This window comes from Motacilla alba, chromosome 9 (assembly GCF_015832195.1).
Source record: "Motacilla alba alba isolate MOTALB_02 chromosome 9, Motacilla_alba_V1.0_pri, whole genome shotgun sequence".
Classification (NCBI taxonomy): Eukaryota; Metazoa; Chordata; class Aves; order Passeriformes; family Motacillidae; genus Motacilla; species Motacilla alba.
Window position 1 is genome coordinate 6,418,451 of NC_052024.1, and position 25,460 is coordinate 6,443,910.

General features: G+C 48.6%; 1 protein-coding gene across 4 annotated transcripts in view; it reads right to left on the reverse strand.

Annotated features, from left to right (window-relative positions):
- Positions 1 to 45: 45 nt before the first annotated feature.
- The window catches only part of NGEF (neuronal guanine nucleotide exchange factor), a 48,309-nt gene continuing 22,894 nt past the window's right edge, over positions 46 to 25,460 (reverse strand). For 2 of the 4 annotated variants that reach the window (XM_038145978.1, XM_038145979.1), the window contains 13 exons: positions 24,091 to 24,276; positions 23,880 to 23,983; positions 19,017 to 19,291; positions 14,497 to 14,657; positions 14,204 to 14,356; positions 12,090 to 12,219; positions 11,282 to 11,356; positions 9,279 to 9,368; positions 7,597 to 7,760; positions 6,416 to 6,571; positions 3,864 to 3,943; positions 3,325 to 3,429; positions 46 to 2,703 (listed from right to left, as the gene is read on the reverse strand). In XM_038145978.1, coding sequence (XP_038001906.1) covers positions 2,531 to 2,703; positions 3,325 to 3,429; positions 3,864 to 3,943; positions 6,416 to 6,571; positions 7,597 to 7,760; positions 9,279 to 9,368; positions 11,282 to 11,356; positions 12,090 to 12,219; positions 14,204 to 14,356; positions 14,497 to 14,657; positions 19,017 to 19,291; positions 23,880 to 23,983; positions 24,091 to 24,276 — 1,852 coding nt within the window. In that variant the 3' untranslated portion in view covers positions 46 to 2,530. Of the gene's footprint in view, positions 2,704 to 3,324; positions 3,430 to 3,863; positions 3,944 to 6,415; positions 6,572 to 7,596; positions 7,761 to 9,278; positions 9,369 to 11,281; positions 11,357 to 12,089; positions 12,220 to 14,203; positions 14,357 to 14,496; positions 14,658 to 19,016; positions 19,292 to 23,879; positions 23,984 to 24,090; positions 24,277 to 25,103; positions 25,254 to 25,302; positions 25,449 to 25,460 lie in introns of those variants that run through there. The other 2 variants (XM_038145981.1, XM_038145980.1) reach the window with 2 other exon arrangements.

Here is a 25,460-nt window from a genome sequence, read left to right on the forward strand (position 1 = left end):
AGGAGACGAGTGATCAGTCTGGGGGAGAAAGGAGACACACACCTGTTTTGGCGCTGGCTTGCTCAGCTACATTTTATCACACAGAAAAACCAGACAACAAGAAGTTCCCCTCAGTTCGCTGAGGCAGCCTGGCAAGGGCTGGGGGGCTCCAGCCTGTGCTTGTGGGCCCCAGGCCTGGCCCTGTACAACACTGGAGATCACTGAGATGGAGGCGTGCAGGGCTGGGTCTGAGGAAATAACACTGGATGCCATTCAGTGAAAATGGCACAGCCTGTGCCTGGGGTCCGGAGTTCTATGGAATCGCAACAGAGCAGGAGGGGCTGGAGCAATCCCAGGGCTTGGTGGTGAGTGATGGGACAGGGCACAGCAGCACGGAGCCCCTCTCCCTGGAGCAGTGCAGTGAGGAGCTGGCATCCTGGCTATGGCGAACTGGCGAAACATCTGATGGGCAAGGGAGCATTTCTGTGCTGTGAGAAACGTGCCAGGCAGGCACGTGGGGCTGCAGGCCTTGTGCTGGACTGGGCTGGCTGCTGGGCCGCAAAGCTGGATGCTGTGAGATGCGGCGATTTCTCAGGTAATTTTAAGGAATTCCTAGAGCTGGAGCTCCTCTGGGGTTTGCACTAGTGAATTTGTCGCTGTTGCGAGGTTTGGATCCTGAGCTGGGGGTTTAGTTGTCTCAGAAAGCTGACTGTGGGATGCTGCTGGAGGGACCTGGCTTGGGGTTTCCCCATTAAATCTCCTCAATGCAGCAAACTGGAGGCTGCAAGTTCTTCCTGGCCCAGCTCTGAGTCTGGGCAGTGACTGGTGACTGGGAAGTACTGGCTAGTATGAACTTCCCACAGGTGGCCAAGGCAGCACAGCCCTGCTGGCTGTTGTCACATGCCAGTGTGGTGGCACTGATTTGGGTCTGAGTGAAGAATGCCTTCTTCCCCCTTCACTGCTGTGGCTTCCACCACTTTGGTCCTGGAAGATGGCTCTGGGCTGGCTGGCCCAAGGCTGTGGTGTCAGTTGGAACCCATCTCAGCTGTGTTCAGCCTCAAACTGCACACACCACATCGTCCAAAGAGCAGTTCCATAGCCTCTCTTCACAGCTTCCAAGCGTCCTGCTTTCTCCCCATGTTCCTGCTGGCCTGGCTGTGCTCCTCCCATCCATGCCCGTGGCCTCTGCGTGGCTCTGTTGGCAGCTGCTCTCCGTCCCCTCTCTGAGCACAACCACGGCACAGCCAGAGTATAAATCAGCACAGGCTACAATGCCTGGCAGACAATCCTTTGCCGTGTTACAGAAAGGTGCCGAATAATTGATTTTCCTAATGGTTGCTGGCTGCAGCTTGAGCCCAGCCTTTGGCTGAGAGGCCCTCAGCCACATGTGGGACTGTTGAACAAGGGGTGGCTGCTGTGGGTCTGTCCCCCACATGCTCTCAGTGCTGTGCCCGGGGCTTCAGGCGTTGCTCAGTGCCACAGCTGGAAGGAGTGATGAGCTGGCTCTACTGGCCACAAGACTTGCATATATACACGGAGGTGAGCCTGTACAGGGAGGCTGGTGGGGGTGGGTTACAAGCATGCAGGCAGCAGTTGCTGGGCCTCCCAGAGCATGTAGGACAGCAGCTCCCAGCTAAGGTCACTCACCCGCTGTGTGGCAGCTGGGGCTGCTAGTGCTCCGGTGGTTCGTGTGGTGCGCGAGACGGCACTGGCACAGCCACCCCTGCTCTGGCCTCAGCAGCAGGGCGTAGCAAAGACCACAAGTGCACAATCAACCAGGAAAGGACATGATGCTGGAGTTCTGCAGTGGTCCTGCAGAAGGAGGAAGGCTGTGGTAGAGGGGGCTGAGCCATGGGACAGTGTCCAGATGTGCTTCGAGGTTGTCAGGCAGGCAAAGACGTGGGTTAGGGCTGGCAAGGATGGGCTGCTCCTGGAGAAGAGCTGGGTGTGGAGCACTGCAGAGCTTTTGACTGGAAGCAGATCGAGGGTCCGCCTGTGGGAATGAGCCTAGCAGCTTCCCAGCACCACTAGGGTAGTGGAGTTCCTGGGGCTCATCCCAGCCTGCTGTCAACGAGCTCTGAGAGATTTGGGACTGCTGCTTGACCTCAGTTCTGCCCCTGTGAGATGCTGGGTTCAGAGCACTCCAGATTTGGAAGGTAGCAATGAGCTGTTAATGCTTAAACCAGGTGATATCCATTGCTCATGTTTGTGGCCACTGCCCTTCCCAAGCAGCCTGAGCCAGCCCAAGCCAGCACGTGGCTCATCTGGCCAGCACCTGGTGGCCTTCGGGCAGTGTCCGTTGAGCTCGTGCTCTCTGGGGCTTTACAAAACACTTGGAAAAGGGTTATTTACAGTTTAAAGCGCTGATCTCCAGGAAAGGACCAGTGCTTCCGGAGGGTCTGGGAATGACAGTCTGTTTGTTCATGGGTCTGTGTGCCTCGTCCGGTGCACCAGGTCCCCCACAGTGTCCCACAGCTGCCACCTCCTCCCACCTGGCAGCCTTTGTCTTCTGCCTCTCTGAGGCACTCCAGATGCTTGGGAATGCCGGTGGTCATTGGCGGTTTCTGCTGCCCAGTTTTCTTCTCTGACTGTCATCTGACTTGTGCACCCGGAAACACTCCTTCAGGTTCTGGGCTCTGATTTTGGGGTTCAGGATCTCCTCCCCCATAGAACTGGGGAACCAGCCCCTCTCCTGGTCGTGAAGACGTTCCCCAAATATCCAGCCTGAGTATAGACAGAGACAGGCATAAGAGGGGAAGGACTGGCCCTTGCTCCTGCACTGGGACAGCTGTGCTGGAAAGAGTTATTGGAGCTGGCAGAGCTTTCTGGAAGCTACTCAGAGGCTTGTGCTGGAGCAGACCCAGGTTGTCCATCCAGCAAGGAGGCCTTCTCACCTGAGCAGCATCATGTGAGGACAACCGGCTCAAGGGATGCCAGCAGAAAGCAGGCACTGCTGCCACCAAGTGCCCTCTGCTGTCCCTGGAGCCACAGGAGTGGTCCCCAGCAGACATCCAATGTGACTGAGACCACCAGCTACAAGAGTACGCTAGAGAGCAGGACCATGTGGCTGTGAAGCATCATGAAGGTAAGAATGGCACTGGCTTATATCTGGAGTGGCTGTGCCAGCTCTACTATGGCCCACGGCTGGTGCTGGGAGGCTGTGCCAGTGTTGTCACAAGGCAACCTGCACTGGCTATTAGGAGAAGGCAGTAACTTCCTTCTCTGGCTGTGATGCTGATACCACAGCCTCTCCCTGGCTGGAGGGAGAGACTCGCCACTACCTGCCTGCAGCAAAGCCCATCCTTCCACAGGGTCTCCCAGCCCATCCCCATTCCATCCCCATACCATCATCTGTCTTGTCCAGGATGTTGAGGACATCAGCCAGTTCTAAGGAGAGCTCATCAGGCTGCTGGGCCACATACGGGTGGACACACTGGATCTGTGGGCAGTCTGCCAAGAAACAGGGCAAGAGGTGAGGGATGGACTGGGATGGAGCCCCTGGAAGAGCAGCACAGATTGGGTGGCTGTAGCCCCATGAGATCTGCATATGGTCTCTCTGATCTGGTAAGGGCCTCTGGGGAAGCCAGGGGGTGCCACAGGTACACGGGAAGCAACTCTTGGGAAGGGAGCCAGGTTCATGTCACCACCACCATGCTAGCCATGGGCAGCCTGGATGGGAGGAAAGTGCTGGTGTAGCCCAGCCCAGGCTGGAGGGGTTGAGGTCAGGGCCAGGCCCAGAGACAAGCAGGTATTGGTGGTAGAAAAGGAGGGGAGCCCAGGGAAGAGGGTTCAGCTTTAGCATAGGTCCCACTGAGATCAGGCAGAATAAGGTGCCCTGGGGTAGGGGGGTGAAGAGCTCCCAGCTCCCACGCTGTGTCTCTTACCAACAAGTCTGGATGTAAATGAAACAAATTTGGTTCTCCGGTTTGGGGCTAGTGAAATCATCCAGCGCTTCATTTCACTCCTGGATAGGGGAGACAAACCAAAGCTATGAACATGCAAGAGTTGTAAGGGCCCTAGTTCTTCTGCCCAGCCAATTCTGGACTTCATATTCCTCCTCCCAGCCTTTTCCTGCTTGCTCCTCCAGGGTCCTGGGTGCAGTGGTGATGCTGAGCCCCACTGCTGCACACCTCGGCTGGGATGTCACACGTGACACGGTGCTCTGGGCCCTACTGCACAGCCCTGGCTGTCCCCCACAGGCAGCACGGTCCCTCTCTGGGGAGGGTCTCTCTGCTAGCATTGCTGTCAGGAGCCAGCAGCAAGGTGGGGGCCCTGGCACTTCCTGAGAAGTATCAAGCAAAGGCAGCTCCTGGCTGGGCTGGTCAACAGGAGCAGTTTTTCTGGGAGATAAGCAGTTACAGGAACCCTTTATTCCCGCAACTGCTGTGTAGGAATGTTTAAAGGGCAGAGCTGATTAATTCCCTTGCAGAAGAGCACTGCAGCACACCAAGGGTACCACTTGCTTGGCAACAAGACCCATGTGAACAGCACGCTGCAAAACCAGGACCTGCAGTTGGGAGAGTGAAGATCTCGCAAATGCTGGAGAAGACCCAGGCTTGGCTCCCCTCAGCCACGTGAGGAAATGGGGCAGTTCACTCTCACGGGCTTCAGCTCCTGCCTGGAGGACCAGCTGAGCTTCCATCTGCCAGACAGCCAGAGTTTTCTACCTTCTCAGGTCATTTTAAAGCCTGAGCTTGACACACATGAAAAGCCATAGGAGTGTCTTCAGGGAGGAGAGGGGCCTAAAAGGGGGATGTAAAGGACAAGTGCTGTCAGGTTGATCTGTGGGGTTGGGAATACTTTATACTACGGGTATGAAGAATAATGCCAAGGACCAGTGGAAACACCTGCAGGTCACATCACATGAAGACATGCAGGACAAGGGCCTTGAGGGGCCTTGAGCACAGAGGAGCTATAACATGTAGAGGTCAAACCCAGGGTCTTGCCCTGCTTGTGGCCCTGTCTGCATGCTGGCCCTGCACACAGATCCTTACAGGGCTCCATGGATCCACCCACAGTGCCCAACTCCTCTCAGCCTGCAAGGAGACCACCCACACTCCAGTTCTATTGGTGCAATCGGTTGTGTCCAAATAAAGTGTCAGCACCTGGCAGAGCCCACCCAGGGCATGAGCTGCAAGTTGCCACTGAGCAGCATTGTTGCAAGAGCTGTAGAAGACATGCAGAAGTCTCTGTGTGGCTCCCACTTATCTCTTATAACTGTTTAGTTTTTCAGTCTGTGCCCAGCACTACCTCCATCATTCCTGCATCTCTGAAACAACAGCCTTCAGCAGCTGATATGTCACATTTCAGTGCTCAAGACCTGTTGGCAAGCCATGTTCTGGATCACGTACTTACTGTGGCCACCTAGAAGATGGGACTGGAAGCAGAGCACGGATGTGCGACTGCCTCCTCTGAGCTGAGCAAATCCTGGCCTGGTTTATCGTTTGCTGCACAGCCAAGCCTCACAGACGTCACACGTGCGCTTGCCCTGCATAGTGTGACTGACATCTCTATTTTCAGTGCAGCAGGGCTGTAGCCATATGTCTGGGGAGAAGGTGCAGCTGCTCACTGTACTGGGAGCTCGTTGTCTTGATGCTGTGGTGGTGGTGGGGGCGGTCAGGGTGCAACCCCAGGGCTGGTGTTCATTTAGGAATATGGATGATGAACACCAGCCTGCTGACAGCAGGGAACATCAGCCTGGGGATGTGCATTGTCTCTAGGAGCTGTTTAGCCAGTGGCTAGAAAATGTGAGCCTAGTAATGCTGGGGTCAGTGAGAAAGCCATGCCCTGTTCTCCAAAACAATTGGGTCAGTGCTAGCACAGCTGAATCATTTGCCCAGCCTGAGCTTGTTGGAGCCTGAAGTGAAAAATCACTGAGCCAGAAAATCTGTATCCAGGGAGACAAGGAGGCCCTGAGCTGCAGAAGGGCTGCACAAGATTGGCACTGGTTGTGGAGGCACGGAGAAAATAGCCTTTTCTCCCACCTTCACCCAGAAACAGGAGACACTTAGCTCCACAGGGCTGGTCAGGCATGGCCATGATTCTTGTAAGTCAGTGGAGCCACTGGAGTGTGTGAGTGTATATCCTGCTTGGTTTTACTTTCTGAATATGCTGCAGTCTGTAAATCTGCTGGGGCCCGGAGCCTGGGCTGATTTCTGACCTCTCTGTCCCAGAACAGGGACTGCCTCTCTGTCCACCACCCCTGAGGCCTCAAATGCACCGTACAGGAGAGAAACCTGCCTAGGTGACCAATAGCCTCGGGGCTTTCAGTTGCCTCAGGGGAGTTATGCTGGGCAGAGAGGTTGGTAGTGCCAGCTCAGCTGCAGCAGTGGGATCCCCCCTGCCCATCCCTGGAAAGCCTGGACAGCTGGTCCCTATGAAGGCAGGATGCAGAGAGAGAGCACTGCCGAGTGATAGCAGAGTGACTGGTACTCACTGGGATGATGCCTTCAGCATGTAGCTGGCCTCCCGGTCATCTGCATTCTCTAGCAGCCTCAAGATGAAGACATTGGCCAAACTCTGCCCCTGATCTTCTAACTCCTCTACCCGAAGAAGCCCTCGGGGAGCAGAGTCAAACACTTGGTACTTGTCCCTGGGAGAGGTTAGAGAGATTAGGAAAAAACTGTGGTTATTGCAGGAGACTTTGACCCAGAACTGTACTGAGGGCACAGACCAGGAGCTGCTGCATGGAAGGAGGAAAAAAGATGTCCTGCTGTGGGATGGGATGAGCGTGTGGCTATAAAAACCCACTGCAAAGCAAGGAACCCTCTCCGTGCTCTGCCCTGGGCAGCCCTCATGGCCTGGAACAAGTTGCTTGCTCTGTCTGAGCTCCCCAGGTCCAAAACACAGATGGCGCTCCCTCAAAGGGGATTGTGAGGCTTAATTCATTCCTATTTATGAAGTGCCTCTGTGTTTTCTGGATACAAGTTGCCACAGAAGCAAAACATTTCCCAGCGTACAGACACCGCGGCGACATGTTCATTAGGAACAGTGGATGGGCAAGATGCTCCCTACCAGTGGGTCTGATTCATGCCACAAAGGGCACGCTGTTCTCTGCTGCTGTGTTTCACCAGTGTCTGCTTGCACAAGACACAGTCTTCAGCACAACATCCTCCTGCTCCTCCTCAGGCAGGTTACACCATGTCAAATATAACTGCTGGCCTCAGGCTGAAATTTATACCCCTCCTTGCTACTCTAACTTTCTAGTCGGCCTTCTTAGAAATTTAACTGACTAAATCTGAGCTGTTCTTTAGGAAGCGATGAGTCAAAAATCACTTCTTGACAAGAAGACAGGTCTCCAGGGTCAGCTCACCAGCCAGTGTAACTCACTGCCACCCTGCAGAAACTGCTGGATGCATAGTCACTCCGCTGGCAGATCTGCCCTGGGATCTTTTTGACTCCTGTTGGCCATGAATTTTCAGCTGGAGAGAGCCGTGCCACCCATGAAGAGTCAGCTGTGCTCAAAGGTAAGGTGACTACTGGAGGGAGGTGTACACGTCAGGCCAATGGATGTGCCTGTGCCTGAGGGACAGGATGGGGTCAGCATCACAAGCTGGATAGACCTGGAGGAACTGAACTAATGAAGTATCCTGTGTACTACCTGAATTTTGCACTCACCCTGGAATTTGCCGGCAAATCACCAGCAGATCATTGAAAAGGAACAGATAGATTTCTCTGAAGAGTTTCTTGGTGCGAAGTGTTCGTGATGTCTTTGGACCATTCATTTGCTGCAGTTCCCCCTGCTTCAGCAACCAGCGGGAGTGAGAGATGATGGGTACAGACTAGAAGGGAGGAAAAGATGGCGAAGTTTAGGAAAGCAGCAAAACCCCATGGAATCAAGTGGTTATGATGCTGAAAGCACCAAGAGATGCAAAAGGAAGGGTAGTGAGCTCCCATCACCACAACTTGCACTGCAGAGGCTGGAGCAGAGCTGCAAGGAGAGGGCAGTGTGCTCTGCCATCCACACAGCCCAGCACAGCGTGACAGAAGTTGGACAGGGGTACAGCAGGAGCCCGAGGATGGACAGATATTTAAGGATGGCAATGCTAGAGTGCCAAGTGCTGGAATGAAACAACAGCCTGTGTCCTAATCTCTCTCTGAGAGATCCTGTCACCTAGGCTGAACTTTCCTAAACAGTAAGACTGACTTTTAAACCCATGGATTTGGCATTTTGGCTACAAAAAAAACAAGGTTAAACAGGTTTCCTCTGGTTGGGTCTGTCCCTGTCAGGGGTAGATACTGTCCATGCACCTACCACAGCATTTCTGCTGGAGTTTCAACACCTATTGTGCTAAAACCAAGAAGCCCAGAACAAAGCACATCTCATACTAGAAGAATACTACACTTCCAAATGATTGAAATATTGAAAAATGCCTGTATAACTGTCACTCTTTCTACTTTCACTCCCAGTGCTCATCACATGCATGGTGGCGCAATCTTTCTTTCCAACTCCTTGCACTCTTCTCCCCAGAAGAGCCCTACCCGTGCCAGTTCCCAAGGCAGATCTGTTCCAGAGATGAACCAGCTCCTGCCTGTCATTACAGCCTCAGCTTTTCAACAGGTGAAGGCAACTGTGTAGCTTCCCAAATCTACTGCTGTTCTGTGGACTGTGGTCTAGCCCTGACACACTGGTAAAGTGCTCTATAAAAATATTTTTTTTTTGTTTTGGTTGTTCACATACATAAAAAGATTGCTTGGAAGCTAAATATGACCCTTACAGTTTGTGAAGCAGACAGACCTGAGAAGCATCTCTATAGCATTCAAGAAAAGAACTGACAACTTTATACTCAGCACTGGAATTTAATGGTATATATCAACTGAGATCTGATCAGCCCCCACTAAATACTGATGTAGTAATTCCCTCAGTGGAGCTGAAACAGATCAGCAGCAGGTATTTAGAGACTGTACACAATGCATAAGTAGGGAAGAATTAAAATGGTGGGGTGGTATTTGGGTATTTTTCAGTTTTAAAGTGTTTTGCTTTGTAGCTTTCATCTACCTCTTACATATTTTGTATGTAAAATAACAGCTGAAAGCTGACCTGCATTTTGAAGAGAGGTAAGAGGGAAGACCTGAGTCCTGGAGCAGGAGCACAGTGCACAGGAGAGGTGATGCCAACGTGTCCCACCTATGTACGTGCACACCACACTGGCTTTGGTACTGCCCCAGCCTCTGCAGTGGGTGTGCACTGAGCACACACAGAGATGCTGTGCCTGCAGCAGCCCCTTTGGAGGGGACCCTTTGGAGGGTGTCTGTAAAGTGCAGACAGTGAACCAAAACTGTCCAGCCTGTGCTTATACCTTGATTTTGAATTCTAGTTTCTTCTGGATGCTGATCATCTGCTCTGTTCGGCTCATCTTCCGGACCCCTTCATTACATGCTTTCACCACCTGGGAAAAGAGGGCACAAAGGTTTGTCTCTGCTGGCCTTAAGCAGGTAAGTGATGATGGACAGCATGAAAAGGCTTGACCACAATCAGGTAAGTGCTGTGCTGTAACAGGAATTGACAAAGCCAAGTTCTTTTATCAGCACTGTGGGTGCATGAAAAACAGAAGGGGAAAAAAACCCCAAAACCTGAACAACTAAAAAGCTCCCAAACACCCAGAAGGTCTTACAGGTGGAAACTGACTTTCAGAGGACATATTAGGTGGCTACATTCAGTTACTGAACCAGACAGTATAAAACAGTGTTTCTGGTTGCACAGCAAAATGAACAACTTGTTTCCAGAATCTGACACATCATATATCTCATTTTCCCTGTTCCCAAAACTTGAAATGAGGTACATTTGCAGTATCATCTTCAAGGAGAGAATGAAGCCAAACATCTTTTCAAAAATGCAGATGCTGTAGTTCTGCCAAGCAGCACTAGATGCCAGGGCTATGAAATGTCCTAGGGAAAGAGACATTCATCATACAGAGCCCAGCTGTGTTCTGAGTACAAACTTTTAACTGAAAAACCACAACCAACGTGCAAGCACTATGCTGTTACAAGGACCTTAACCTAGATGCCACTGCCTGTTTCATAAGGAGCAACTCTCTTGAGAACTGGCCAGGTAGAAAAATTACATTGGAGAACAAGCTCCACTTTGTGCTCTGTTCCTGCTACTTAAAATCTAACAGAATATCAGTAACTGGAACTGTGATCATCTCTTGCCTCTCAAATAGAAAGAGAGAAAATAAACGTACAGAAAAAGTAAACATCAGATAGTCTCTGTTGCGATGCCTGTACCTAGCTGGATATTAGGTATCTCAGCTTAAACACTTACAGGTAAATGTTTAACCATGCAAAATAATTAATAAACTGATCACGTGAGTCACTGATAAATGAATACCAGCCCTGCATTTTTCCGTCAGCGGCTATAGTCATCTGCATGCTACAGGAACAGTCTTCCTCCTCAGGCTACTGACTAATGGAAAAATAATTGGCTACCAGACGTGTCAAGAGGGATTCTGCAAATACTAACTCAATGCAGAACATCCTTCATTGATAAAGTCCCTGTTTTTATCCCTAGTGATCTCCAAGCATACATTTCCTTTACTGGTTCAGGGCAAATCCAAGAGCCTGTTCTGTTTGAGTGTTTCAGCCAGAGACTACAGGCCCATCCTCAGGCTGATGTTCTAGCAGAGTTTTCAACTTCAAATATTTGTGTTGAACTGCAAGAGGCAGGAGATGTTCCAAGCTTCTGATGGAGAAGGGTTGAAGCCCATGTAGCTGCCAGCTATGTCTAGACCATTCAGATGTGGCATTATCCTGTCAAACCATATCAGGAACAGCCCAGATGGGAAACATCCCACTGCCTTCCTGGGGTTTTGTACACTCAGTAACTAGCACAGCTGAACACCACACCTACCTACCAGCTTCAGGGAAGAGGGCTAAAAGCTGGCTTGTGTACTTCATTAGGAAGCTGTTATTCTAGGTCAGAAGAAAAAGTGTGCTGTGTCGGAGGAGCCTGATACAGTTGTACTCTGCACACACCTCAGTCAGATCCATCACCTTCAGGTGTCTGCGAAAACCCTTTTGTGTTCTTGGAGACTCTAAAGGAAAACGTTCTCTGCCCTTTCCTATGGCAGAAACATACATTTATTGTTAGCAAGGGATTCGCTGTCACTGACATCTAAGTGCAAGTAAACTAGTCCATCTTCCAGACTTTAGGAAAAAAACCTCTTGAAACAGTGACAGAATTCAAAGAAACCACTCCCAGATACAGTGTAATCTGCAGGTGATTTTTCAGGGGGATGTGTGTGTGTGAAATGAGCACAGTGGTTTAATCTTAATGGCCTCTTATTAACTTATTCAAACTTACTGTTTCCAGTTCTTTATGCGCATCCAGGGCAGTGGATTCCCTGTCAGATTTCTCTTCCACTTTCTTCAAAATATTCTGCAGGGGAGAAAAGGCTGTGTTAATGCTGATCCCAACGTGAGAGCACAGAAAGGTCTTTGCTAGTGTACAAATTACTTCTGGCCATTAGCCTATTTACAGCAAAGGTGACACAGTACAGTGACTCTCACCTTTTAGTTCCTCTTTCTAGTTAAAACCTCTTGCCATCTGACCTTATATCTAAGAGAAATATAACAGGTAGATTCTGATTTTATAAGAATAAATTAATAAATAACTAGAGCTGGCACTAACAGACGGTGTTATTGGTAATCCCAGTGAGATAAGACCATTTGGGATGGAGCGTTTCCTAGAAGCATATTCTCCAGTAGTGTTTAGATAAGGTGGCAAAGCACTGGCTGAATGGTCCAAGCCATCATGGTGCAGCATCCCTATGTCATCCAGCTGCTCTGCCTGTGTGTGTCACCATCCTAACCGTCAGGCAGCTGGATTAATGGACTGTTGCTACCCCTTCTGGCAGCTCAACAAATCTCCTCCTCAACTCTTTCACTCAGTAAAAGCTATCTGGCAGATTCAACACTAATTTGGAGATGGACTCTGAGTGACTGAAATCATTTTTCCATAGTTGTGGTGAATGTCTGACCCTGTGGAATGGCTTCATCCAGTTCCAGGGTCGATTGTGGCTGTATCTAAGCCCCATTCACAGCTGCTGGAAAGGAAAATTCCAGGAGTGATCCAGAAGTCCTTTGTGAGAGAGAGAAGAGCAAAACTCTACCTGCACCAGCAGCTTGAGTCGAGTGATTCTTTGAAATGGCAGAATCAGGAAGGAAGAAAAGGACAGGCCTTTGCACTTGGGATCCAGCTCCAGCTGTGAGATCACTTCCCGAAAGGCTGGTTTGTCCTGGCTGAGAGGAGAGATAGAGAAGCTGAGAACTTTGAGTGCTACCCTGCCTGGGACTCTGGCATATGGCTGGTGACCCAAAAGCCGCTTGGTCCCAGGGACAGCATCTGCCTGGTCTCTCCCAATAGGAGAGAAGAGGGAAGGAGGGGATGGAATGCCTCTGGGTGTATTTTAGTTTAAATCTAAAACTATAAATAGTGTTGGGGGAGGGAAAAAATAGACTTCTAATGTACAAGCCACGGCAGTGCTCACATGTGTTCATATCTAGCTCAGCAGCATACACTGCGTGTGTAGGTGTATGTGAATGGGGTATGTGTCCAAGTAAATGAGTCAGAGGCATAATTATATATTTTTACACAGTTGGAACTCTGTGATAAGCTGAAATTCACACAGTCATAAGAACAAGACAAGCCACAAAGCAGCTCAAGGTTGAATATTCCTTGCTGCTTAGCCAGAGGATGGCAATCATTATCTGGCCTGAGAAGGACAGGGGCCATGCCTGGGCCTTCTCTGATGATGTTTGCTGGAGACGAGGGCACAGCTAGGCCACAGACACAGCTGTGTGGAGCAGAGCAGTCCTGGCTGCCACAGGCAGACAAAGCTTCCTGGCAGCCACGGACTGAGCGAAACTGAGCAAGACTTGTGCTGCTGGAGTCCTGGCTAGTCCTGGAAACAGCATGGATGCAAAGAGGTTGCTAACTGTGCAAAACCTGTCTGTACTGTGTGTTCCTTACAACATTTGAAAGAAGCCATTGGCAGTGTTCCTCCTTGCTGCAGCAGGTACCTGTCTGACAGTGTGACTCATGGCAGAATGGAACTGCATGTGTCTGAGGAACAGTCAAATGGGGGAAACTGTGACACACCTCAGGCTTTGAGTGCAGCCAAGTGTTGCAAAATTCCTGTGCTAGCTGGGAGCCTGGGGAAGGGAGTCAGTTCTTTTCAACGTGCTTTATTATTCCTGCTGACAAAAATGCTGCCCTCTGAATTCATATTTAGGAATATCTCATCTCCAACAGGTCCCTTTCAAGCACAAGTAACTCAGACTATTGCTGCTTTGCTTCTAAGTGTTTAGATAATGGCTGTAGGCAAATTCTTTCTGCAGCTGTATTGCTTACCTCTGACTGAAGGAAACCCTGTGATACCCTCTTTTTGGAGAGGACAGCAGGCCAAGCTCAATAAAGGCCCCTTAAAATATTTTTTTCCTCAAAAGCTAGAGAGCAGAGAAATGAAAGGACTAAACATTGTTACACTTGCCTGAACCAGCTGATGCTACAGGAGAAAATACCCTGCAGCATGTGCAATGGGCTGTCCTGAAAGAATCCAGGACATTGTAACTAGACAAAAATTGATTCTCCTCCTCTCAAAGACAAGCTTGTAGGGCACTCGTTGTTTTGAGCTTGTATCAGAGAATTCCTACTGGACCAAAAGACTTGCTACACTTGAAAAATACTACAAAAATATGTTAGATTATATCCTCAAGCCTAGATCAGTGTGTATAACAGTAGAATGTGAAGAAAATAGCTTTTGAAAATTTTTTTCCTGTTTTAAGAAAATCCTGTTGTTCTGAAAAAGAGTAGTTATGAAATCGGGAGAAGTCAAATGCCTTGCTGAGAAGGTTGGGAAAAGGAGTGGCTGTTCTTCTCATCAGAGATCTGTATTATATTCTTGGCCTTCCATATCTTGCCTCTACTTGCAGGTTAAAAATATGTGCATTACACAAGCACGTACATGGCCCTGCATGCACCATAAATATTTCCTGTGGTTGAGAAATGCTAGCTTTGAATTTACTTGCCATGTTACCTACATCAACCAATCCTTACTATTAAGCCTTTAATTGTATTTTATTTTACAGATGCAGTGAGAAATCATGAAGTGGGAAACCCCATTTCTGTACTATCTAGCCCTTTCTCATAAATACCAAAATTACAGCTAAATCTGTGGCCTGTACAATTTTGCAAAATAGTGCAGCAACAAGCGCTAGAACTCACAGAAGCTGCTTGTAGGTTCTCTCCTGGTAGGTCTGGTTGGAGACATAGGTGATGTACACAGAGAAGTGATTAACTGTGTGCTGGTAGACAATATCACACACATCCGAGATCACGATGTTCTCTTCCACTCGCTGCTCGAGGTCCAACAGGAAGCTAAATGACAAAGTCAGCACCCATATTAATTGTGACCTATCTGTCCCAGGCAATTCGCAGGAGAAGTCAGCTCCTCTGTCCCTCTACAACTGCAGTTACCTACAGCTGCTGCTTTCAGTGCCAGCCAGCAGCCAACTTACCGCTCGCTGACAGCCATGACATCCAGCACATTGGAGAAGAGGATGTGTGCCTCAGACTGGTGTAAGATCTTTTTCAGACGTTCATTCTCCATGAAGTGAGACACCAGCAGATTCAGACTCTTGTAATATGATGCTTCGGAAGTAACCAGCTCAAACATGGCCTGGGGGAAAATCCCAAAGAAGGAAGTCAGCAGGTACCAGAGGCACACCGGGCATTGATGAGAACATCTGTGCTGCACAGCCACAGACCTCGCATCCACCCTGCAGGCCCAGGCTGCAGGGAGAGATAAGCCCACAAAGCATTTGCCACATGTTACAGGAGACCGTGAGTTAGTTAGGGAAATCTTCCTCCCACAACCATCAGCCCTGACCTAGAGGAGATACAGCTGTTACTGTCCAAGTGAGACTCCCTGATCAGCCCTGGCCATACACTTTTCTGTCCCCATTCACAACAGAACAGGACAAGATACAGTAGTGCCTAACTACTACCAGAAATCATAAATAATCTCAAAATTTCAGCCTTTGCTTATCCTGTTAGAAGAGAAAACCCTGGAGCAAAGCCTGGTTTTCTCAGGCCAAGTATGTGGTCTGTGGAAGCGGAAAGGCAAATTGATGGTTTTGTTCAGAAATAAAAATCACTTTAATGAGATGTAGATATAAAGTCTTCTACCTACTGCAAGTGGTGCAAGGACATTCCACTATTACCACACAGAGATCCCTTACTCTCTGGGGGTGTATTTGTTGTCTCTGTTGAGAGGTAGATACAAAAGGCTTATTTACACAACTACTGAATCCATTAGTTGAAGTAAGATTAACTGAAGATTCTCACAGAGGTTCAACACAATGTTGTTAGATCCCTCAGGCATCTCTTGACGAAGGGGTACCTTGGGTTCCTTGTCCTGGGGTCCATGGCCAATGCTGCCATTACTAGGAGAGGCAGTTGGTAGTTCGGTGAAAGTTTTGCTCCCTTGGATCTAAAGCTGCTTCAAAGCTCCCCTCGTTCCCACAGCTCCTCTGTTGCACCCTGCTGAGGGGGGAGGCTGGCCAGGCAGTGCGGGTGTCAGGCCCTGAGCTCTGCTGGTTCTCAGCAGCTGCTGGGGCCCAGCTAAAGTTGAGGAGGTCATATGGAGCCACAGGTACATGCAGTGGTTTTTGTGATGTGTACATAGAAAAATATACTCTAAATTCGCTGGGGGTCTGTCTTGTGGCTTGGCTGTTGTCTGTTTTTTCTCTTTAAAGAAATTATTTGGAATTTTCCACTGATCAGTTTTTGGCCTTTTCCTGTAAATACCACTGTGCATCACATAAGAACTTGAAGTAGAGACCTGGGTTGTGTCCCTGACACTGTGCTGCAGTCAAAGATCTGGGGGAATGGGTTCAGCAAGGAGGGACTGTTACCCAATCTGGAGCTGCTAAAATAGCAGTTAGTTGAAGTGACATTTCAGCTCCTTGCAGGGTTGGCACCCTTGGAAATGTTTCCAGTGGGCACTTAAGTCCAACAAATGGTTTCCTGCACCAGAGGAGGAGATTGTGCCTGCACAGCCCCCAGAAGGAAGACAAAGGGTGTCCATACAGATGAACTTAGTCAGTGACCATGGAACAGACAGTGTTTAAGAAATAAGAGGACACTGGATTTTTTTCAAGGCCAGATTCCTAATGAGAAAAGTGGAGGAGTATCAGCTCAACTTCTCCCAGAAGCTTTACCCAGGTGCTGGGTGAACCTGTGAGAGAACCTCTCTCTTTCTGCACAACTGGCTTAGTCCTAAATGTAACTTTTACAGCTTTAACTGTACCTTTTTATTTGATAAATGAAAGTTTTATTTGATAAATGAGAGAGGTGGAAACAGGCAAAGATATACAGGACGTGTTAGAATAGCCTGTCCCTTCCAGGGATTCTGGAGATTGGCACCTCCAATCATTTCGCACTATAGCTTTCCTGAGACTCCAAGTCAGGATTTTTTTCTGCCAAGTCTGACTGTAGAATTTGTGTTTGCTGTTTGCCATAGTGGAGGGTGCCAGACCTGCAAGGGCAGGTCCAGAATGCAGGCTGTACTAAAGGAATAATGAAATCCTTAGTGAAAATATCTGGCTTGTTTGTTCCAATGGGGACAATTAAAAAAAAACACTTGCTATGATACTTTTCAAGCATCCACTGCTCTTCCAGTCAAGTTTCTTGCTTTGATGCTTGAAAACCTTTTTTTTTTTTAATCTTGCATTGATTAGCTGCTCAGTAATTTTCCATCATTGCCACTAATGAACACCAGATTTCTCTTCTTGTTCTAGTCTCTTTCACTTTGAAGATTATTTCAGATAATCAACTTTTTCTCTGACTGTTTAAGCCCTGCTCTATCACAGCTACAGTGGTGTTCCCTTCCTCAGCTATGAAGCAAGGTGTTCAACTTTCTTTCCATTTGTGTACCAGTATTTCTCCCTGTGATCAAAATAATACTCTTGCTTCACCTTTCCTGGCTGAAGACATGCAAGCTTTTCTAGTCCCTGTGTTTACTACAGCTTTGAAGATAAAATGGGTCAGAAAATACAGTTTTGTCCTTAAGATATTCACTCCAGAATTTCTGCTGTCCTGTACTTCAGGAAAACTTCTCCAATTCTTCTTTATGAAGCTGAACATTTTACATTTACTAAATTAAGCCCTCATGTACAGCTCACTCTCACAGTTCACATCCAACATGAATAGAGTTCCAGAACTGCAGGAGCAAGTAGTGCTTGCTTACAGCAAGACTGAATTCAACCTCATCTCTTCAATAGCTCCAGTGACTTCTCTAGCCCTCCTTGTTTTCTGACCTCGATTCTCCTCACAAAGCAAATTCTCCACTCTATCTGTTCAATGTTCAGCCAATTTCACAGCTTTCTGGCTTGGAGCAATTTTATAATCTCTTCCTGTGCTAATCCCAGGACAAGCAGGAAGAAAATTTCAGGTCTGATAAACTAACAGTGGAGAAGGCACAGCACTTCTTTATGACAGCACTGTCCCATTCTCCAACTGCTTTATTTCTCTGGTTATTTTAACAGAAAGAAGAAAATTGAGCACATTTAATATTGGGGTTTAGCAGCACTGAGATTTTTTTCCCAAAAACACATACAGGTAACAAATGTAACTTAACAGAACTGACAAGTTCTGAAATCTATAATGCACACTTTTAAGCAAAATATTTCTCCACAAAAATTCTTCATTTTGAAGCAAAAATAAAAATAAAAGCCTGTAATTTTTCAGATGCCAGATTGTATTTGTAATGCTGGCACTTGGAAGTACCGTGTTTTACCAGGTAAACAGAACAAATCCAAATAACAGTGCAGAAGAACATGGAGAAACAATAAATCATTTCACTCACCTTCAGCCCTAACCCTGATACACTAACAGCCTGCGCTTGCTAGCCCAAACTACTGTATGTAAACACCAGTCTGCTCCACTAAGTGTGTGAATAGCACAGCCCTTGGGGTGCATGAGATAAACCTTTCCAGTGTGACAGTCAACTTACAGCCCTAGCTGGGACCGGCACTGTGTGCACAAGGTGTTCATCAGCGTGGATTATGGAAGTCGAACTGAACTTAGGAAGGACTGCTTACACCCCGAGATGTTCTTCAGCACTTTGGGTACAATCCCATGAGCCAGGACTAATACACTGCCACACCCATCCCACCATCTCATCAGAAGCAATCCTGGAGTACAGCTGGACTTGTGGGATAGAGCCTTGGCAAGCCCACTCCTCGTACCACAATGCAAATCACACACTTAACAGGGTTTGCCCTCTCCACTGCTGGAGAGGGTGGATGCAGTGCTCTGGAGTGACAAAGAACACTCACACTCTCCGTGATACCCAAAATAGCAACCAGTTGTAAATTGTGTTGCAACTGATGTTGTCACCACTTGTGACAGCTACCCTCACCTACCCCTCTCAGTATAGTCCTGTATGTCACGGCACATGGCTCTAAAATAGTGATGTCACTGCACTGCATAGCTAAATGCAAATATACCTGTCATTATTTTTTACTGTCTGCAATAGACTCCAAGTAACAACAACTAAATATAAGGACGTTTATCAATCTCTATCTCTTCTATTTCTACTACGTCAATATATTCAAAACCTTACAGTTAATGGTTGAATTCTTCGAAGATTTCTGGTGGAAAGTTATGTGTCCTGATAGTTACTTTGGAAAAGGATTAATGTGCACTGGAACCAACGGCTCATTTGTAAAAACCTCCTAAATATCCCTCTTCCTTTGTAAATTGCTCATAACACTGAATCAGAAAAGGGGAAAGAAGTTCCTTTTGCTACAGAAATATCCAGTGGCAGTAGCATGCAGAACAATGTCTGCTGTTTCACAATAAACAGTGAGTAGTACGCTGACCAGTGCAACTCAGAAAGTACTCAACAGGGCAAGGCTTGTCTGTGACTGCTGTGAAGCTTTTAGTTTTTAAATCTTGATCATTTGACCTAATTCAATCTCCATTTTTTTAGCAGCAACATGGTTAAGAAATATTCTTAGTATTCTTCCATTACCTCCTGCAGCTTGATCTCATCTGGCTGGAGGATGCTGAGGACACCACTGCTCTGGACCTCAGGAAGATCTTGCCATAAGTTGAACCTGGAGTTGGAATTTCTCAGCAAATTAATTTGTGGTGGAGCTTTGTTTTCAGTTGTACTTGTGGGTTCTGCTTCAGACGGGGTTTCCTCACTGGGTGAAGTCTCCTCAGGGTCTGTCTGTGAGTCCTGCAACCGCCTGGTTTCAATCTCCTCGCGCGTAGATTTATCTCGGTATTCCTGGTACAAGAGCCCTAGGAAGGAACATAGCAGGTCTGAGAGGTTACAACTGAACGAGATAGTAGAGCAGTATTGTGGGAAAGGACAATTGCTTTGCTTTAGTTCACCTCAGCAGAGGTGAGAGATGTCCCTTCCATGCAGAGTGAAAAGCCTGTTATGGTATTCCTACTTCAGCCAGAAGTGGAAACTATAAATGGAAGGCCATTTCTAAATCTAAAGCATTGTTTAAAATCTGCTCTCACAAGACATTTAGTAATACAGTCAGATGAATCCATGATCACTCAGAAGACACAAAATAACTGATCTGTCACGCTTTTAAATGTCTTTTAAACCTTGATTTTCTCCGTTATATTACTATGTTACAAGTTATATAGGTTGATGTCTATGTTTAAGTGCGTGTCTGGAAAAGTAATACTGCACACATTGAAATGACTTTAAAAGGAGCAATTTGATGGCCACAAAAATCCTTAATGAGGAAACACTGAGCTGCTGCTACTGGCATTAGACAGGTGAAGCTTTGGGACAACTAGCTCCAGTTACTAGGTTTGTTTTGGTATGGACTTCATGGTTAGCCTTGGAATGTTGCTTAATATCCTGCTGTTTTCCTTAGTTTCTATGATGCTTGAAGATACAAAATTAATATCCAAAAGGTACCTATTTGCTACAGCACTAAGGAACAGGCTCTGAGTTCACACTGTGGGGCAGCACATCAATGACACCAGGTGTCTTCCAAGTTTCAATTACTAACTTCAGGAGAAGATGAAATTGCACTGGATTTGCCTCTACTCCAATATCGACTGACAGCACGAAAAAGGCAGGAATCCTGAAGTTCACTGTCAATCTTTAGAACATCCTTTGTCTCTCTGAGGGCTTTCAAACTGTCCCATTTTTCTTTTTGAACCATCTGTAGGACCCAGAATTTTAATTGCTTGAATATAAAATGTAATTTAGAAGACATGTAAAGGCAGGAGAGTATGAGTACACTGAGTCACTTTCTTCCCTTAATGAAATTGAAGAAGCACAATTTACATTATCTCCCTTGGTTTATACTTGAATTGCAGTGTAACATGAATGAATAAAGAGAAAAGCCTTTGACGATAAAAAACTATGCTAAATAATTTATTTTGTCTGGATCATTAGGGGTTAAAATTTATCCGGTCACATGTATTCATGACATTTGATCTGAGATTCTGTGTGTAATAAGGTGAGAGACAATGGGATTAAAGTTTGTCTAAGGCGGGCAGAAATGTAGATGTTGCTGCCTATTAAATCTCTGGACCAGTTTCAACGAGGCTCTGTACCAGTCAGTGCTAAAACTCTATAGGAAATGTGCTGGGGAAAGGCACAGGAATAAGCAGAGCATTACTGCAGCCTGCGAGTGCGTCCTGTTATCTGTTCTTCCTGGAAAGATGTTCAACACTGGATTAAAATAGCAGTAAGGGTAGCTGTGCCTAGGAAACCATACAGTCTTCTGTTAGCTTCCTACACAGTACTGAGCAGAGGAGACTTCCCCTGAAGTTTTGCATGCTGCTGCCACTTATGTAATTTCTCTCTGCGTCAACTAGGTTTATATGGCTTTCCTAAGCATTTCAGGCTGTTTTTCACCATCAGGGAGAGTGCTGAGGATGTAGCAGGGTGGAAATGCTCCTTCAGGTATGTAGCAGAGAGCCTGCTAAATTGGAGCTGCTTTTGGTGGTACCGATGCGTATGGTGAGCCTGTGCTTGAGGGCTCTGGGTTCTTTTTGCCCCACAGAGAGCAGGACAAGCTGGGAAGCAACATCCTGCAGCAGCGTGGGCAGCGCTTGACTCAAAGGAAAACACGCTGGGAAACTGAAGCGTAATCTATTTTACTCAAATTGGAGATAATTATACTTGCAGTGTTTGACTGCAGGTATACAGCCATGTTGTGCTGCTGCTCTGCCGTGCAAGTCAGAGGATGCTTTGTGTAAGGGGGATTTAGGGTCCCTCGTGCAATTCTGAAGAGCAGTCCTTTTTAAAAGATCCCCAAGACTATTTGTCTCTTGCTTTTAAGGAGATAAGACTCAGATAATGAAAGTTTGTTTTGTTTCCAGGTTCTCAGACTGACCAGGTAAGAGCTAGGGAGCTGTCAGTGGCAGGCAAAGCAAATAGAGGCATGGAAAGATCCGACTGATGGAAAGCATCCACCATCAGAATTCAATTGGAAATGACAGCAAGGGAGACTGGTTGAAGCTCTACCAGCTCTAAGAGAGCAATATGGGCAGAGAGCAGAAAGGTGCTACAGAAGAAAGACAAAAGACAGGTAGATGTGCAGGCAGAAGAGTAGGAAGAAATAAGGAGGGTGTGCTAGCAAGGATAAAAGATATCCCTGCTGTCTTGGTCCTAAGGGTCTACCCATATGTTAGTAAAGAGGTTACAATGGGTAGAAAAATTACGTAGATAAGAGAGAGGGAGAGAAGCTATGCAAGGCCTTGTCCAGGTGGAACAGGAGATGTCACAGCACAGGAGGGGGAACAGATGCAAGGTCAAGGAACAAGGTTTTGACATGTTGAAAGGAGACAACAATACATGTAGGAACTTACTGAATGTTTAGAAAAAAAGCTGAGATCAATAGCTGAATGTGACTCAGATGATATAATTATTTAGTAAATGTTTACATTTAGTAAGCGAGCAAGTACAAAATGTCAGAGACCTGCATAAGCTCCCTTCATTGCTCAATGTCCCAACTGTCCCTACTGTGACCTGGCTAACGGTTAACCCTATGGTCAGAGCATGAGTTTGGTGTTATCTGTTGGCTTAAGTGTTTAAGACTGATCTTCATGAGGCATGTTTACATAATTTTTATAGTACATAACAGACACTTCCCTTTTTGTTTATTCCATTTAATTTTCCTGTCAGAATTTCCCTTCCTAGCTCTCTTAAAACTGGGAGGGGAATTGATAAACTACTTACTAATTGTGGAAATCCTTGCCTTAGAGAGTTAGCAGCGCTCTTAAAGTAAACGTTATTGCATTGAAAGCTATGTAAAATCCCAGGAGGCCCAGAGAGGTTTTCTCTGAAACTCTCTGCTCCAGTTTCAGGCAAAGAGTCCTCCTAATGTCTCAGGAGGGAGGGAAGGAGTGAGTGAGCTCCAGCCATTTGATGTAACATCTCTGGTGGGGATAAACATAACACCTCAGATTGTCAAAACACAGTCTCCTCCATAAAGGTGCAACAGACCTACTTGCAGTTGCACTGATGTGTGCAGAGTTCTGCACAGCTTCCCTCTGATGTACAGCACACAAAAATACATATGAATATAGCAGCTGGGTTGCTCTGATGTCCTGCTGCTTTTAGTATTTTTATCTCACCTCTGTCCCAGTAAACAGTTTACAGTCCCAGTAAACTGACAGTGTTTTGACACAGGTCCCTTAGTAGGTTAATATCTACACAGCCAAAACCAGGTAACAGATCTGGCAACACTCATGCAAGTTGCTCATTACTATCCTCCAGGAGGCTGCAAACTCAGCTGGTTTGTCTGACAGATGCTGTCAGGGTGCTGGTTTCACACCAGCCTCCTTCTCCAGCATTGTCCCAAAGGCATCAGGTGTACCAAGAATCAGCCTTGCATGCCACAGCCTGGCACCAAACAGCAGAGATAGCCTAAGAAGCCTTCTCATTTCTGCCAGGGAGGTTTGCATTGCTGCTTGTTGAGAGTTATATATTCGATTTTCCCATGCTAACTGCTGCAGTCCTGCCCTCTAGATTCAAGTATGTTGATTTTATTTCCTGAAACTGAGCAGGAGTGTTCAAAAACAAAGCTTCTATATTCTCACCATAAAACCTGCCTCAGGATGGGATTTAGCTTTGCTGTTGATGAAATTCCTCTGAGGAATGTCACAATTCTTATGTGGGAAAGCAAGAAACAAGCTGTGGAGGTTCTCTCCCCATCCCACAAAAGATAAAGATAACAAATAAAAGAAAAAACCGTAAGATCAAATGCTTAACAGTCCTCTCCTCCATAGTCACACGAATAACCTCAATGTTGCCTTTTTAGAGACCACAAATGATAAAATAACTTATTTTTGTGTTGAAAGTGCTATGCCAGTGGCTGTTACACTGAATAGATGCAGAACCTGGTGCATACAACTAATGTCCAATGGGATGGGTGAAAAAAATACTTTAGTCTTATGCCTTCCGGAGTATGCAAAATCATACTTTAGTAAAAGGTTTGGGGAAGCCTTAATGATTAATTGTTTTGTAATGACAAGAATAATCATTATTTATGAACAAGGTTAGGCTGTTCTGCAACAGCATTAATCCACTGCCGGGCAACGTGCAAACCTGATGCCCCCAAAGACCTCAAAAAGCCACAGTAATGATCGTGAGGGGGTTCCCAGCAAGGACAGGGAATTGGGGACCTGCAGCACAAGCCCTTACCCCGCCCTTAACTCCCCCCATCTGTGCACCGCTTGTCTTAGCTCTGGGTTTGGGGGTTCAGGGGGCCGGCAGGTGCAGTCCGGCTGGGCTGAGGGGCACCTCTAGGGGCTGCTGTGCCGCCGTCGGTGCGGGGAGCGGGAGAAGCGGCGAAGTTGTGAGGCCGCAGCGGCGGCCGGACATCCCGCGGTGGGCACGGCTCCTTACCGATGTGCTCGATGAGGTTCCTCCAGGAGTCGGCCGTCATGGGGTGTGCGGGCGGTGCCGCGCCCGTGCCGGCGGCAGGGGTCTCCTCAGCGGCGGGGGGGACCCTGCGGAGAGGCGGAGGCGCCCTCAGAGCAGTGGCGGGACAGCGGCGGGAGAGCGGCCCCTACGCCCGCCCGCGCCCCGCGCCCCCCGCCCTCAGCACCCCCCTCACCTGCTGAGCTGTCCCGGCGAGCCGTCCTGGTCGAAGGCGCAGGCGGCGCTGAGGGCCGCGGCCAGTAGCTCCATGGCCGGTGGCGGCAGGCGGCTGCCCAGCAGCTCCGGCGGCAGCGGCGGCGGCGGTGCGGGGCTGGGGGAGCCCGGGCGGTTGCCACGGTAACGGGGGTAGGAAGGCAGCAGCCTGCACGGGGGGGAGAGGGGACTTGCAGCCGCCCTCGGGACGCCCCCGCAGCCCGCCCCCACCCCGGCCCTCCGAGCCCCCAAGCCTCCTCAGAGCCTCTCTGGTCTCAGAGTCTCTCCTCAGACACCCACTTCTCCCAAAGCGTCCCCATGGCTCTCCCCTAAAATCTCTAGACAGCCTCCTCAAATCCCCTCAGAGCCTCCCCTCAGACCTTCCGTCAGGCAATCCCAGGGGCTCTCCGTCCAAATCCTCTCAGAGCCTCCCTTCAGATTCTCCTCAAAGCCTCTCCACAGATTTTCCCCACAGAGACACCCTCAAGATCCCCTCAGACCTTCCCGAGGGCTTCCACCAGCCCCTCAGAGCCCCCCTAGCTCCTTGCAGCCTCTCTCCTCGTTCCCAGATTTCCTCCGGGGCTCCACGGAGTTCTGCCAAATGCCGGCGGAGCTCCCTCAGCCTTCCCCAAATCCCTCCCGAAACCCCTCGAAGCCCGGCAGATCTCAGCCCCTGTTCCTCGGAGATCTCAGAGCTCCCGCCTGACCCCTGAGTTCCCCCAGAGCTTCTCAGAGGCCCCCCTGCAGACCCTCTCAACGCCACCAAAACATTTTGCAAGCCCCCGCAAACCCCTCAGGTGTCGTGTCGTTCCCCTCCTCCCCAAGCTCCCCACCCCGGTCCAGGCAGTCCTGCCCGCAGAGACCTCCTCACCCCCCGGTTCCCCTCCAGCGCAGGTCCCTCCTCCGCCGGGAGGCTGACTCCCTCCTCCCCAAGGGCCCCGCCAAAAGGCACCAATCCCTGCCCCAGAAGCCCCCCACCTTCACAGGCTCCCCTACCTCCATCCCCCCTCAGCTCCTGCTGAGGGGCTTCTTCCCTCGACGCAGGGACGCCCTTTCCTCCGTTCGCTCCCTCCCTCCCCAGCAAGGCACCCTCCCCCAGCGAGCACCCACACACCCCGTCCCACTTCGTGCCACAGCCCCTCTCTTCCATGCACGGCCACCCCACACCGGGAGGGGGTCCTGCCCCGGCACTGACCTCCCGTCCCTCAGCCTCGGGGCGCAGCGCTGCCCCCCATCCCCTGCACCTCTCTGCTTAAGTGTGGATGGCGCCGGCTTTGAGGGAGGAAAGGGGGTGGCAGAGGGGGGTTCTCCTGAACTGCTTCCAGATCTGGTGCATATGGTGCATTTCTTCTC